General features: G+C 39.6%; 3 protein-coding genes across 3 annotated transcripts in view; 2 read left to right on the forward strand and 1 right to left on the reverse strand.

The window, feature by feature from the left end:
* LOC138965698 (uncharacterized) overlaps positions 1 to 15,000 on the reverse strand; it is a 268,534-nt gene that overhangs the window by 100,183 nt on the left and 153,351 nt on the right. The gene's annotated exons all lie outside the window — the stretch shown is intronic.
* The window catches only part of LOC138963626 (multiple epidermal growth factor-like domains protein 6), a 50,344-nt gene that overhangs the window by 32,214 nt on the left and 3,130 nt on the right, over positions 1 to 15,000 (forward strand). Inside the window, exons 12-21 of the mRNA XM_070335473.1 lie at positions 2,703 to 2,801; positions 4,829 to 4,927; positions 5,755 to 5,880; positions 6,484 to 6,633; positions 9,782 to 9,932; positions 9,974 to 10,143; positions 11,200 to 11,264; positions 11,614 to 11,760; positions 13,159 to 13,253; positions 14,982 to 15,000. The exon at positions 14,982 to 15,000 is cut by the window's right edge and continues 259 nt beyond it. Of these exons, the coding sequence (XP_070191574.1) occupies positions 2,703 to 2,801; positions 4,829 to 4,927; positions 5,755 to 5,880; positions 6,484 to 6,633; positions 9,782 to 9,932; positions 9,974 to 10,143; positions 11,200 to 11,264; positions 11,614 to 11,760; positions 13,159 to 13,253; positions 14,982 to 15,000 (1,121 nt within the window). The remainder of the gene's footprint in view (positions 1 to 2,702; positions 2,802 to 4,828; positions 4,928 to 5,754; positions 5,881 to 6,483; positions 6,634 to 9,781; positions 9,933 to 9,973; positions 10,144 to 11,199; positions 11,265 to 11,613; positions 11,761 to 13,158; positions 13,254 to 14,981) is intronic.
* Positions 7,038 to 15,000, forward strand: part of LOC138963627 (adhesion G-protein coupled receptor G6-like) — a 29,351-nt gene continuing 21,388 nt past the window's right edge. The window contains exons 1-6 of the mRNA XM_070335474.1: positions 7,038 to 7,062; positions 10,006 to 10,143; positions 11,200 to 11,264; positions 11,614 to 11,760; positions 13,159 to 13,253; positions 14,982 to 15,000. The exon at positions 14,982 to 15,000 is cut by the window's right edge and continues 259 nt beyond it. Of these exons, the coding sequence (XP_070191575.1) occupies positions 7,038 to 7,062; positions 10,006 to 10,143; positions 11,200 to 11,264; positions 11,614 to 11,760; positions 13,159 to 13,253; positions 14,982 to 15,000 (489 nt within the window). The remainder of the gene's footprint in view (positions 7,063 to 10,005; positions 10,144 to 11,199; positions 11,265 to 11,613; positions 11,761 to 13,158; positions 13,254 to 14,981) is intronic.

Here is a 15,000-nt window from a genome sequence, read left to right on the forward strand (position 1 = left end):
GTGATATCCTGCCCAGCGCAACCACTACCGCGCTATTCTGGCATGTCAATGTCACTACCTTTGCCACGAGTATGTGGTCTTCGTGAAAAAATGCAGTGCATTCGTTATGTGAGTTCGACAGCTTGACTAAATGTTGTATTTTCGCCTTACGCGACTTGTTTGCTTGTTTGTTTGCTTCTCTTTCTGTATTATTTTTTCCTCGTATTTGTTTTGTTGTTGTTTGTTGTTTTCCCCCATTATTGTTATGCCTGTTGTTGTTGTTGTTGTAGTAATAGTTGTTTGTGCTGTTGTTGTTTGTTGTTTTCCCCATTATTGTGATGCCTGTTGTGGTAGTAGTTGTAGTAATTGTTGTTTGTGCTGTTGTTGTTTGTTGTTTTCGCCATTATTTTGATGCCTGTTGTAGTAGTAGTAGTAGTAATTGTTGTTTGTGCTGTTGTTGTTTGTTGTTTTCTCCATTATTTTGATGCCTGTTGTAGTAGTAGTAGTAGAAATTGTTGTTTGTGCTGTTGTTGTTTGTTGTTTTCGCCATTATTTTGATGCCTGTTGTAGTAGTAGTAGTAGTAATTGTTGTTTGTGCTGTTGTTGTTTGTTGTTTTCTCCATTATTTTGATGCCTGTTGTAGTAGTAGTAGTAGTAATTGTTGTTTGTGCTGTTGTTGTTTGTTGTTTTCGCCATTATTTTGATGCCTGTTGTAGTAGTAGTAGTAGTAATTGTTGTTTGTGCTGTTGTTGTTTGTTGTTTTCTCCATTATTTTGATGCCTGTTGTAGTAGTAGTAGTAGTAATTGTTGTTTGTGCTGTTGTTGTTTGTTGTTTTCGCCATTATTTTGATGCCTGTTGTAGTAGTAGTAGTAGTAATTGTTGTTTGTGCTGTTGTTGTTTGTTGTTTTCTCCATTATTTTGATGCCTGTTGTAGTAGTAGTAGTAGTAATTGTTGTTTGTGCTGTTGTTGTTTGTTGTTTTCGCCATTATTTTGATGCCTGTTGTAGTAGTAGTAGTAGTAATTGTTGTTTGTGCTGTTGTTGTTTGTTGTTTTCTCCATTATTTTGATGCCTGTTGTAGTAGTAGTAGTAGTAATTGTTGTTTGTGCTGTTGTTGTTTGTTGTTTTCGCCATTATTTTGATGCCTGTTGTAGTAGTAGTAGTAGTAATTGTTGTTTGTGCTGTTGTTGTTTGTTGTTTTCTCCATTATTTTGATACCTGTTGTAGTAGTAGTAGTAGTAGTAGTAGTAATAGTTGTTTGTGCTGTTGTTGTTTGTTGTTTTCTCCATTATTTTGATACCTGTTGTAGTAGTAGTAGCAGTAGTAGTAATAGTTGTTTGTGCTGTTGTTGTTTGTTGTTTTCTCCATTATTTTGATACCTGTTGTAGTAGTAGTAGCAGTAGTAGTAATAGTTGTTTGTGCTGTTGTTGTTTGTTGTTTTCTCCATTATTTTGATACCTGTTGTAGTAGTAGTAGTAGTAGTAGTAGTAATAGTTGTTTGTGCTGTTGTTGTTTGTTGTTTTCTCCATTATTTTGATACCTGTTGTAGTAGTAGTAGTAGTAGTAGTAATAGTTGTTTGTGCTGTTGTTGTTTGTTGTTTTCCCCATTATTTTGATGCATGTAGTAGTAGTACAATGTAGTAGTGGTACTAGTAGTAGTAGTAGTAGTAGTAGTAGTAGTAGTAGTAGTAGTAGTAGTAGTAGTAGTAGTAGTAGCAGTAGTAGTAGTAGTAGTAGTAGTAGCAGTAGTAGTAGTAGTAGTAGTAGTAGTAGTAGTTGTAGTTGTAGTTGTAGTAGTAGTAGTAGTAGTAGTAGTAGTTATGTTTACGAAATTGACTTGGACATTAACATGCCGGCGGAAACATCGTTAACGCATGCGCAGAGAAGACAAAGCATGAGAATCTCCTATTCTAAACAAAATAAGCAACACTGGTAGCTACCGATCTTCTACCAGACTGAAATGAATACAGGTGGAAAATAAATAATTACCGGGCGGTTTAAACAAATACCGGGCGGTACTTAAACGACAGTGTCACTATGTCGGACACAATTTTACAGAATGTTCATGTATTGGTCACGCCGAGGCTAGAAGCAGCATGTGTTGACAAAATGCAGTAATCATTGAAATGAACATGCGGAAAAAAACACAATTTAATGTGCATCTGATATGTACAAAAATAAACAACAGTTCACTAGCACAAACCGATGCACCATTGCATACACACTCTTCAATAAAACCATGACTCCTCGTTCGCACACGTGTCAAGTCGTTTTAATTCCCCGTTCCTCCCTCGTCCCGAAAACTGCACAAGACCAAAATAAATCTCAAACCGTACCGTACCAAACAGCACACAATAGCGTCAATACAACCAATCACAATGTCCAGAATATAATTGTATTTCATTAGTCAAACGCATCACAATCGCACAGCCAATGGCTGATCCAAATCGTATCCTTTAACTACAGGTACCACTGTATATACAGTAATACCGCCGTTTCAACCACTCCGCAACACATGTAAGTTTTGTAACCCAAATGCAATATGATGGAGTCCGTACATAACCGTTTCTTTTATTGTAACACAGCTTCGACCCCTGTTGATTTTAATCAACCAATTTTCTTGCGTTTACGTTCAATTACAACGACGCTCTCATCCCATGTGATAGTCTGAACAGATCTGGAGATGATGGTTTATACGGGAAGAGTGTCACCTTTGATTTCAGATTGTAGACAAGGTTACTACAAGTCTGGAACAAGGTGCGTGCAGTGTAACTCCTGGTGCAAGGATCGCAAGTGCAATCACGACACTGGCAGGTGTGACGGTGAGTGTGCAATTAAATACTCTCATTCACACACACACACACACACACACACACACACACACACACACACACACACACACACACACACACACGCGCACGCACGCACGCACGCACGCACGTACGCACGAACGCACGCACACACACACACACACACACACACACAGACCCCCCATCACAGACAGACAAACAGACAGACACACACACACACACATACACACACACACACACACACACACACACACACACACACACACACACACACACACACAGTGTCACTTTTTTTCTTTCTTTTTTGTCCGTGTAAAGCAGGTCATCTTTGTTCAGCTCCTGAAGGAAGGAAAAGTAGGTTGCATTGAAATAAGCGCTAGGAGAAGCCGCATAACAAAGTTCATGTCAACTCTGCTTTTTGCCTTTGGCAGTTTAATGACCAAACATCGTTTTGTTTCCTTGCATATCTCAAAAACGGTTGAGTTTAGGCAAAAACAAATTGCTGCAGGTGACAATTTGGTTATGTTTCGCTCTAAACACCCCATCATGGTTTGAAAAGGAAACATGTAACTGCATCTTGATTTCATATTACACTAACTCATGACTGAGTTATAGACTTGTGACTTTGTTAATTTCGTAGATGCGGGTAACTCCAATTGCAAAACCAAAATATGCTAGTAATTCAACACATAAATATCTATTAAATGCAGTGCAAATGTATTTTTTCAGAGACAGAGCAGGTTTCGATTCAAATATGAAAGTCCTACCTGTGTTGATGATCCCAGATTTGTCTAGGAGAATGTAACCTAGTGCCAAATGTAACCGAGTGTCCCTTTCTCTCTCTATAAACTCTAACAGTAACACTCAAAACAAATGACACCGGTTATATTACCAGGTTCTTTTATTTCCAAACGGCGTTGTAGGGAAAATGTGGGAAAAATGGAGGGTTTACATCCAACAAAAACTTCTTCCAATCTTCTTAACTCTTTTACAACAAGACACACAAATACACAATAACAACACAGAGACCCTAATCTAGAAAAGAGTCCGACCAACCAGGTCACCGAACCGAACTAGCATCCGGAACAATACTTCCAAAAATATTCTTTAAATCCCCTCTCCAGAAATAGATCAAAACAAAACAAACTTCACTCTAAAACTGCTCTCCAAAACATTCTAGATCCACACTCTAGAATTAGAACACAACGGAACAAACAATTCTGTGAGTCCTAACTCTAAACTCTGTTCTAGCTAAAAACAATCCTCAATCTACTAAATCCCATCTACAAAATCCAATCTAAAAAAACCCATCTACAAAATCTAACTGAACCCCGTCGCACATTCCGCCCGCTCTGTCACAGAAAATTCACATTGCTGTTATCCTCCCCGCCAGCGGCAGACACGCCACGCAAAACAGCGCTGCAGAAATGTCAGCCCACTAGACAACACGTCTGTTCTGTTCAACAAACATCAGCGAATGGAGCGGCCCCAGCCTACAACATCACGCGATCCCACGTCACAAGGTCAAAACAAACTCAACCCAGAGGGGTGTTAGGTACCAAAAAATGGTCATTTTACTAATGCAAATTAAAGAATCGGCTCTTCCGCCAGACCATTTCAACACAGACAAAACACAGTCTCGGAAACCTTAGTGGATCCCCGATAGTACAGGTTTGAATCCTCGATAGCACAGAGGTACCATGAGTTCTCGAGTTCAGTTCACGGATGCGCAAAAGTACATGTGTACCGTAACTGTCCCTAAGTCACCAGCTCACAAGAACATCACTCAATTGGAAGAGAGCAATTGTCTGGCCTCGTACCTTGGTTGAAACGGTTTGATTAGTGTAACTGAGGCCCGTGTCATGCTGCTAGCATTGTATATCACAACATGTGCACTGTGCACAGGAAGCAGCAAGTATGTTGATATTTAAAATACATTCACATTGAGGATGCTCTTCGTCATTCCACCTGGAGGCTAGAGCAGATCAGTGATGGTTCACGTGATGTTTTATATGGAAAAATGGCACCTTTCGTTTCAGATTGTGCACAAGGTCGATATAAGTCTGGAACAACGTGCCGTGTATGTGACTACCGGTGCAAGGATCACAAATGCAATCGAGACACTGGCAAATGTGACGGTGAGTGTGTATTTGTGTGTGTGTGTGTGTGTGGGTTTGTGTGTGTTTGTGTGTGTGTGTGTATGTGTGTGTGTGTGTGTGTGTGGAGGGGTGGTGTGTGTGTGTGTGTGTGTGTGTGTTTACATTTAGTAAAGTTTTGACTAAATGTTTTAACATAGACGGGGAATCAAGACGACGGTCGTTGTGTATCTATATGTGTGTGTGTGTGTGTGTGTGTGTGTGTGTGTGTGTGTGTGTGTGTGTGTGTGTGTGTGTGTGTGTGTGTGTGTGTGTGTGTGTGTTTACATTTAGTCAAGTTTTGACTAAATGTTTTAATATAGACAGGGAATCGAGACGAGGGTCGTGGTGTATGTATATATATATATGTGTGTGTGTGTGTGTGTGTGTGTGTGTGTGTGTGTGTGTGTGTGTGTGTGTGTGTGTGTGTGTGTGTGTGTGTGTGTGTGTGTGTGTGTCTTTACACCCCCGGTATAGGGGTGTGTATAGGTTTCGGTCGATGTGTTTGTTTGTTTGTTTGTTTGTGTGTTTGTGTGTTTGTGTTCGCATATAGATCTCAAGAATGAACGGACCGATCGTCACCAAACTTGGTCAACAGGTTCTATACATTCCTGAGACGGTCCTTACAAAAATTGGGACCAGTCAAACACACGGTTAGGGAGTTATTGGTGGATTAAAATTATACAAGGACTTACAGAGGGACATCTTAATGTCAAAGGGAAATAACCATTCTCACTCAGTCACTGCCACCAACTGAGAAGGTTATTTCCCTTTGACGGGGGTGTTTTTCCTACCTCGGAGGAATTTCTTGTTATTTCTCATCCTTACAGGGTGTAAAGACGGACGGTGGGGGCCCCAGTGTGGCACACCTTGCCATGGAACGTGTGGACAGTGCACCCAGGACACAGGGAACTGTACAGCGTGCTCTGGCTTTTTTAAACTACCTGAATGCAAGGGTAATACAACACATTTTGTTCATTCTCTGTTTGTTGTTTCTTTGTAGTTTTCAAATGTCGCCTCTCAATAGATCCCTGTAAATAAGGATATAGACGATTCACTATGTCTGCCACTTTGCCAGATAGACAACACTTAGCTCTGGTATTTCTATGTGTATTGAGCTTAACTGCGGTGTGCAGCTAGGGAATTGGGGACACACAGCCTCAGCAACAACAACAAAATAGGTTACCATCTTAGAACAGAAGAGGAGATACGCCAAGGGCATTTTTTAAGCAGGTCGTATAGATCGACCGTTTACATGTGAGCCATGCACGCTAACTCTATTATGTGTGGTATGACTTCTGTCCCCTGGATAATCTTGCATAGTATACTTAGTGGCTTTTCACAGCTTTCTGTTTCTTTTGGGACGGGTATAACATGATCCCCTCGAGGTCACCGCTTCGTCTTATTGTCATGGTTCTTCTCCACTGTGATTATTGTGAAAATCGTGTGATCTTTCAGAATGTCTTGATGGATGTTACAAGGAGTATTCCACATGGTGTACCAAGTGCACCTGGCAGTGTCTGGACTGTGTTTATTGTGCCAACCTTGTGGTCTTTCAGAATGTCTCGAGGGATATTACAAACGGTATTCCTGGTCCACGTCGTGTACCGAGTGCACCTGGCAGTGTCTGGACAACACAGTGTGCAGCAACACCACTGGCGACTGTGCGGACTGTCCACTTGGGAAAATGGGGAACCGATGTGATCAAGGTTCATGCATAATTGACATATAGTATCGTCACGATTATAAGAACACGATGTATCATTGCTTGAAGTTTTGAGAAGAACACACTTTTTGGAAAGTCTGAATATGTAATTGTAAAGCCGAGCGGTCTTAGCTTCACATTAACTCTAACTATCTGTGCATGTGTCTTAGATGTTATACGTGTTTAAAAGTCATTTGTCAGGATGCCAATCACACGACAGGACAAACAGACACACAGAATATAAACTCAAGAAGAGGCAGGTGAAGTTCAACAATGTATTGGATCAAAACAAATCATAAAAACAACTCCATACAAAACATAGGTTCTTTCCAGAAAGTATATATGTACATTGGTTCACTCTATTCCTGTAATTTTCCTACTACTTAAACAAATATTCTAAGTCCTAAAATGGCTGAAAATGTGGGCATGACCAGTAGGTACCCTTAGCAAAATACACTACTGAAAAAAAAATATTCTAAGTCCTAAAATGACTAAAAATTTGGGCAGGGGTTCGGGGCCTGAACACAAATAAAGTAAAAGAGCAAAACGACGCAACTTTACTCGCTGTGTGATAACCTGGGACTGCGGAACGTTTTGACATTTAGTCAAGTTTTGACTAAATGTTTTAACACAGAGGGGGAATCGAAACGAGGGTCGTGGTGTGTGTGTGTGTGTGTGTGTGTGTGTGTGTGTGTGTGTGTGTGTGTGTGTGTGTGTGTGTGTGTGTCTGTGTGTGTGTGTGTGTGTGTGTAGAGCGATTCAGAGTAAACTAAAGGACCGATCTTTATGAAATTTTACATGAGAGTTCTTGGGAATGATATCCCCAGATATCCCCAGACAGTTTCTTCATTTTTTGGATACATGTCTTTGATGACGTCATATCCGGCTTTTTGTGAAAGTTGAGACGGCACTGTCACACCCTCATTTTTTTTATTAAAGTGATTGACATTTTGGTCAAGCAATCTTCGACGAAGGCTGGACATTGGTATTGCATTTCAGCTTTGATGCTAACAAATTAATTAATAAGTTTGGTCATTTATTACAAATCTGAAAATTGTAATTAAAATAATTTTTTTATAAAACGATCCAAAAACAATTTCATCTTATTTGTCATTATTTGCTGATTCCAAAAACATATAAATATGTTATATTTGGATTAAAAACAAGCTCTGAAAATTAAAAATATAAAAATTATGATCAAAATTAAATTTCCAAAATCGATTTAAAAACAATTTCATCTTATTCCTTCTCGGTTCCTGATTCCAAAAACATATAGATATGATATGTTTGGATTAAAAACACGCTCAGAAAGTTAAAACGAAGAGAGGTACAGAAAAGCGTGCTATGCACCACAGCGAAACCACTACCGCGCTGAACAGGCTCGTCAGTTTCACTCCGTTTTGCACAAGCGGCGGACTACGTCATTGTGAAAAAATGCAATGCGTTCAGTTTCATTCTGTGAGTTCCACAGCTTGACTAAATGTAGTAATTTCGCCTTACGCGACTTGTTTGTTATCCCTGTTAGTTCAGTCTACAGGGCGGAGTCCGGTGATTTAGACACTTAAGCCAGGTTGGTTGCCAAGACTCCGTAGGACAGTTTAGAGTTAACAGCAAATACTCCGATACTAGGTTGGGACCCTCCCACAACCGTTCGATACTAAGGTTGGGATCCTCCCACAACCGTTTCTCAGAAGTACTGCTGTAACTCTAAGTGGGAAGTCCGGTATACCATTTAGACACTTAATTAAGCCAGGTTGGTTGCCAAGATTCTCCCGAACCTCAAAAACTAACAGCTTATATACCTTCCATGACTGTCCCCGACGTCACAGCTAAGGAACCAATGAAAACGTCGCTCTGGGACCACAGAAAAAATGGGGAGGGAGGTGGAGGAGCCTCATTATCAGCTACAGTTAAAATCACTCAAAAATACACAAACACTCCTCCACTAAGAAAACTACATCAAAAACGCTATAAAGAAATACATCAATAAAATGGAAATTCTACGACGCATCATTTGATACCAAACACTCACAGGTGATCAACACTGCGAACAAAGTGCAAAACCTCTGACTATTATCTAGCAAAATAGTCATGTCACTCCAACAAACGCATGCAGTTACAAGTTAACTACAACCAAACACAGTGTATATTCAACAGGCTTCTCGTATTGTAGATGATAAACATAAAATCTACATTCTACTAAATAAATAAATACAGAATACACATACACAGATAGTTGGAGTTAATGTGAAGTTAAGACCGCTCGGCGTTACATAATCAAAGTAAGCCAAATAGACACAATTCGGGTGCATACTTTTGCTACAGTTGTTTCTCCTTTTGAAATGTTTGTTTGAGCACCATCATTCACCTATTTCTAAATACAGAGATTGTGTTTCGTTTTGGTTAAGTTAGGCGCATTTCTAATCTATGCTGGTTTGTCATGTGACTTCTGCTCCCCTCTGCATATGTTAAAAAGTGATTGAGAGCAATAGAATGGACTTCAACATTAACTATACGTTTTGCAATTATGTAACGATCGTGATGATATTTAACCAAGTGCACGACAGGCTTTGTTTTACATTTAGTCAGGTTTTAGCAAGTGACACGAATTAATGACCAAAACGTGTATTTTGTCATAGTGACCCCCTTTGGAAACTGAGCTGTGCTCGGAACACGTAAAATCGTGAATATGCAATCGCAGGAAGTCATATATATATTGACACGCTTTGAATACAACGTTTTGCTAAAGCTCGGGTATTTTACAAAGTTGAGAAACGCATCGTTAAAAAAAAAAGTGTGCCTAACTTAAGAGCTTAAGTTTATTTTCGGCCGTATTTGAATCACACCTGTTAACTCTTACATCGGTTGTTTCCACTGTCGGGATATCTGTCCCAGCATTACTACACTACTATTATTAAATACGGAAAGTGTGTTTCGTTTAAGGGTGTAGGGTACACTATTACAGCTATTTGTATCTGTTATTATGTGCATATTATTGTATTAAGTGGGTGAGCGTACATGCACCTTTTTTTATTAGATGTATGCCATTCAAACATTGCTTTCAATGTGGGATATTCTTAAATATATATTCGTACATGTACTTTTATTGTCTTTGAAAATGCATGCCATTAACATATGTCTGTGATGTTCAGCTTGTAGCCCGGGCCGGTACGGTTCTCGCTGTGCCGAGACGTGTGGTCAGTGCAACGGGGGACCGTGTGACGCGGTGACTGGACACTGCGCACAGTGTCAACCAGGATGGCAGGCACCGAATAAAGTCCCCTTTGATTACGCAACTCGAGAGTCAGTATAACTGTATTGCATTACTTTACTTTCTAGAACAGATCCTCAAAAATCGAAATCGTCCTTGTTTCAGAGTGCGGGGAAGGGCTGTACGGAGCAGAGTGTAACCAGACGTGTGGTCACTGTCAGGTCAACACCACGTGTCATCATGAGGATGGACACTGTCTGGTCGGGTGTGTGGCTGAGTTCACTGGACCTATGTGTTCGCAAGGTAAAACAGCAGTGCTACAGGCTTTGGTTTTGGAATTACTTCTTTGTAGCACACGTTGAAACACACTTCTTACTTCCACTTGTTGCCGCTTGAATACACGCAGATAATATCAAATGGAACAATAATGTTTTTTTTCCAACTAGGTTGAACATTCATATTTACAGTAGATGAACAACATTATACCACCACTCAAAACATTGTTTTAAAATAGATAGATATATAACTTTATAGATACGAAACAGGTTGAAAGCATGAATTGAGTAGCTGCTATAATCGCAACAATATCATGAATTGCACCTTGACCGATTGTCTACCATATCCAAGGATAATTAGCGCATACGAACTTCATGTCCCAAACAAGAGTGGCATATCAGTGATTATAGTCCAAAAGCGACAGCAGCAGTAACAAAGCGAACTATGCTCTGACATGAAGTCAGAAAAGGCAGCTGTGTTCAGTTCCTGGTGCGCATGCGCTGTTTACAACTAAGCGACCACAGTAAACAAAGCTCTATTACTGCTCCCCGTTGCGGTGACACCGCACGTCCAGTTCGCAAAGGCGTTAGAAAGCGTTGAACGCCATTTCTTATCGACTGGCAGCGAACAGTTATACGAGATCATTCCTTTCCTTACGAACAAATGTCCTTGTTTTGATGATATAAGAGGCATAGATACCGTTTATAGTGTTCATTTTGTGTGCCTGGTTTGCATATGTGTGTGTGTGTGTGTGTGTGTGTGTGTGTGTGTGTGTGCGTGCGTGTGTGTGTGTGTGTGTGTGTGTGTGTGTGTGTGTGTGTGTGTGTGTGTGGGTGGGTGGGTGGGTGTGTGTGGGTGTGTTTGAGAGAGGGAGAGAGAAATGAGAGAGATAAAAAAGAGAGAGATAGAGAGAGAGAGAGAGAGAGAGAGAGAGAGAGAGAGAGAGAGAGAGAGAGAGAGAGAGAGAGAGAGAGAGAGAGAGAGAGAGGCGACTTGTCCTTCGCTGGGGTTATGGAGTGCCTTGGCTATACACTTTTACTTAATTAATATATGTTTGCATGTTTGTGTATCGATTCATTGCAGCTGCAACTACGGAGTTTCAACTGGATGAATCTGAGAAAACAGGCGTGATCAGGAATCTGTCAATGGTAAGCCGAAACTCGTCACAGTAATTCTAAATAAATACAAAACACACTTGATATTCAAAATGTAATGCAATGAAATACATGTGTTATGTCTAAATTTACCGGTCAGTAATGCCAAAATAATGTCCATACATTGATATATCATATAATTGCAATCCCTTGCATTGTTGTGTGAGATGTCACAGTTACCATCATTAATTGAAATATGTGTATGTTGTTATAAGATTCACTTGCCACCGACTGCAAAATAGTTTACGTACGCTCGTCCAATAATGTTTTACGGCAATCTATTGCATTTGTGTGTTCTCAATTAGGAATGTATGTAAACCCATTCTAGTCTCTTTTTTTTCAGGTTGATATAAACAAAGAGTCTTTGCCAGAAATCGTCCACACTACTAAAGATGTGTTAAGAGAAAACACTACTACGTCAGCACTTGACGTCATTCTGATAGCCAACATTCTGGAACATGCTACAAGACTAAGTAACATCCCGATAGAAGTATGTTATTAGATATTTATCTTTTGATACAGATTGCTTTATTAGTAAAATGATTTGTTGTGATGTGATTCCCATCGTGATTTAGATTTAGAATTATGAATAATTGCATGCGTTTGCACACTCTTGTATCCTAAATTTGTGTTTGCTTTATAGTAAAACATAGAAACACAGCATACATTTTCCCATGAATAAATTAAATACAGATTTTACCAAATCGCATTAAGAATGCATGTGGTTTCATTCTACATTTAAGTATAAATAGATCTAGAAAGAATATCGATTTCAACGCCTAAACATTTGCTCGAAACTATTGTTGAAAGTGAGTTTCACACGCAGAACATTTTCAAGAAAAATCCTTGCTTGTATACTGTCTCAAATGCCGCACAAGGGTATGTGAGACAATAACATTAACATATGTCAACATTTTCAAGCACTCAAATGTAATTCTCAACTATATATAGCTAGGTGACAAAAAATATATTACCCAGTGAAAAGTCGAAGTTGTCAATGGTTTCCAGCTTCAAGTAAAAAGTAAATTGTCCAAAGTCAGAGCTAATCAAACCATTTGTTTGATATCTTAATCTTGTGGGAAGGCCATATATTTGTCGAACCTTGGTGAGCATATCACCTTCTGCTTCTGCTTCATCTGTAATGACATTGACCTTTGGCCTCGGTCAGATTGATAGAAAAGCTGGTCATTCTAATGAGGCATTATACGTCGTATAATGTGTTTGTGTCCGTGTCATTAATGTCATTACCAGCATATAGTGAGTTTTTTTTCTCCATTCTGTGTCTGTTCTCTTGCTGACATGTTTGACAGCTCTAAATGCCTTTACTGATAGAATGGAAGGCCAGGGACAGTGCAAATTAAGGTGTATTTTCTTCAGAGAGTAAATCCTACACCGATTGTATGTCCTTAACAAGTATGTCACACACGACACACCAGTTATTTGTGCATTTAAATATCAGTTTGATGGTATGTTCTTGTTGAAAACGAATCGGAGTTCGTTTTATCGGGATATTTTTTGCGTGAACAATGTGAATGATTATGCAAGACCTGGCTGCACTACCTCAGCCCTTAAGTCATAATGAAACAACATCCATAGAACATTTTCCCAAAGGGTGCTTGTGGGCTTACACGTGTAACCGAGTGCCTAAACACTACGATCACCTCGGGAAGCGAAGTGCAATCAAACAGGATTGATAATGTTAGGGCTAATTTCTTAGCCCTATAAAAACTGTTATGCAAACCCGAAGGTTTCCATGAACATACGGACAATCGGAAACCACCAGGCCCCATCACAAACAGAATTCCACAATCCAGAGGTGTTGACTTAAAGGCCAACAACTCGGGTGCAGAATCTGCCTTTGACGTTTCACGTGTTATCTTATCAACAGACCGCAACAGACATATTGGAGATCGTTGAGATTGTAGCTGGACTCAACCAGACTGTGTTAGACCAGTCCAACACTGCGGACAATGCAACAAACAGGTAGACTCATTATTTTGTACACTTGTGCACTCATTTTGATTGCAGACGATTGTCTCTAGTGCCAATCATTCAATATCAACAGATATTTGTTTTCAGCGAAGCATTGGACTCGATATTCAATTTTGGCTTTACAATTGTAATTGCGCCAAATCGAATTGTCTCGTCACAAAATCTTGACGCACTTTGTTGGTTGAGTGCAACACAGTGGAACGATCGTCTGCTAGGCTGCTGCTAATGGAACGGGTGGAGCTTTATTTTCGCTCTGCGAACCCAATGCTACCCGACCGAATGTATTGATTGCATTGTAAGAAATAATTTCCTGTACATCGCACGGTCTGCATGACGTCTACCATAAATATACGTCTATTTTACCAATGATGACGAAACCGGATCTACGTGGAGTTTGTTGTTGTTCACACAAGCCTATAACGTTACAATTGGTTTAAACAAGGTTTTATTCAATTACACATGGTAAAATAATAACACGAGACATAATAGGGACACGGACTCAAGCGAACTCTTATATTTATACGTGACCTTCGCAGTTGGAGAATAACACAATTGTGATGTCGGACATAACACTACTAATTTACTATAGAACTATCTGGATCAAAATCAAAGTCAAATCAAACCAAACAAAGAATAAGACAGAACTAGCAGGGGAAAGAGGGGGGGGGGGGGTAAGGGGAGTGGAGGGAGGGAGAAAGAACGGTAGTGACATGTAAAGAGATGAAAGTAGAACGAGCATACAACAGAGAATGTACATAGTAAATCATCAAGTGTAATCCAATGGCAGGTAAGCAATACTTCGCTAGTGACATATTTGGAGAATGCAAACAAAAGAAGGGTTGTCGGTTTGTTTACAATAATGTGTGCACTGAATCTTATAATAACGTTACAATTCCGTAATACAGGTCCTTGAACAAGAGGAAGTTCGTCTATACAATTCAATACCGCGAATCCCCCAACATGGCTATCAGATTTGAACTATGGCCATGGTATTATTTATATTACAATATTTCACATTCACTTGATTCTCGTTCCATTCTTTATAGTAGCAAAGGCAGATATGTTCGTTGTAGAGATTTTGAAAATAAGATAATGGGTTTGTCAAGACCGCTCTTATCTTATCTTATCCTATCTTATCTTATTTTATCTTATCTTATTTTATCTTATGTCATCTTATCTTATGTTATGCTATTTTATGTTGTGCTATATTATGTTATGTTATGTAATGCTACGTTATGCTATGTTATCTCATGGTATATCATCTTATCTTATCTTATCAAATCATATCCTATTGGGTCTTGATTTATCATATCTTATCATGCTTTCATCGCATCTTATCTTGTTTTCATCTTATCTTATATTCACGCATAGTACTTCCACCTGTTGATTGAAATAGTAGACACAATATGTCACTGCGTGATTAAGGATCTGTTGGCATTCAGCCGTTCTATAGATGTTCAGCTGCTACCTGGAGACTGAGTGTCTGCGTTTCCACGGGAACACTACGTGTACTTGTCATTGTCTTCAACTTTAGAATGCCGCAAGCGGTGGAGTCATTTCCAGACACAATGTCATTGGGCTGCCTCAGGCTCTGCTTGCATTTCATACCAACTACTCCTTCCTACATATGTTCATACTTGGGCACTGTATAAGTCCCTGAGTTGTTGACTGCACTATGTCTCTTTCCAAATGAGTCTCTATGTCTCTTTCCTAATTCAGAGTACTGCAAGCCGTAGAG

The sequence above is a fragment of the Littorina saxatilis genome, linkage group LG4 (assembly GCF_037325665.1).
Source record: "Littorina saxatilis isolate snail1 linkage group LG4, US_GU_Lsax_2.0, whole genome shotgun sequence".
In the NCBI taxonomy this organism is placed as follows: domain Eukaryota; kingdom Metazoa; phylum Mollusca; class Gastropoda; order Littorinimorpha; family Littorinidae; genus Littorina; species Littorina saxatilis.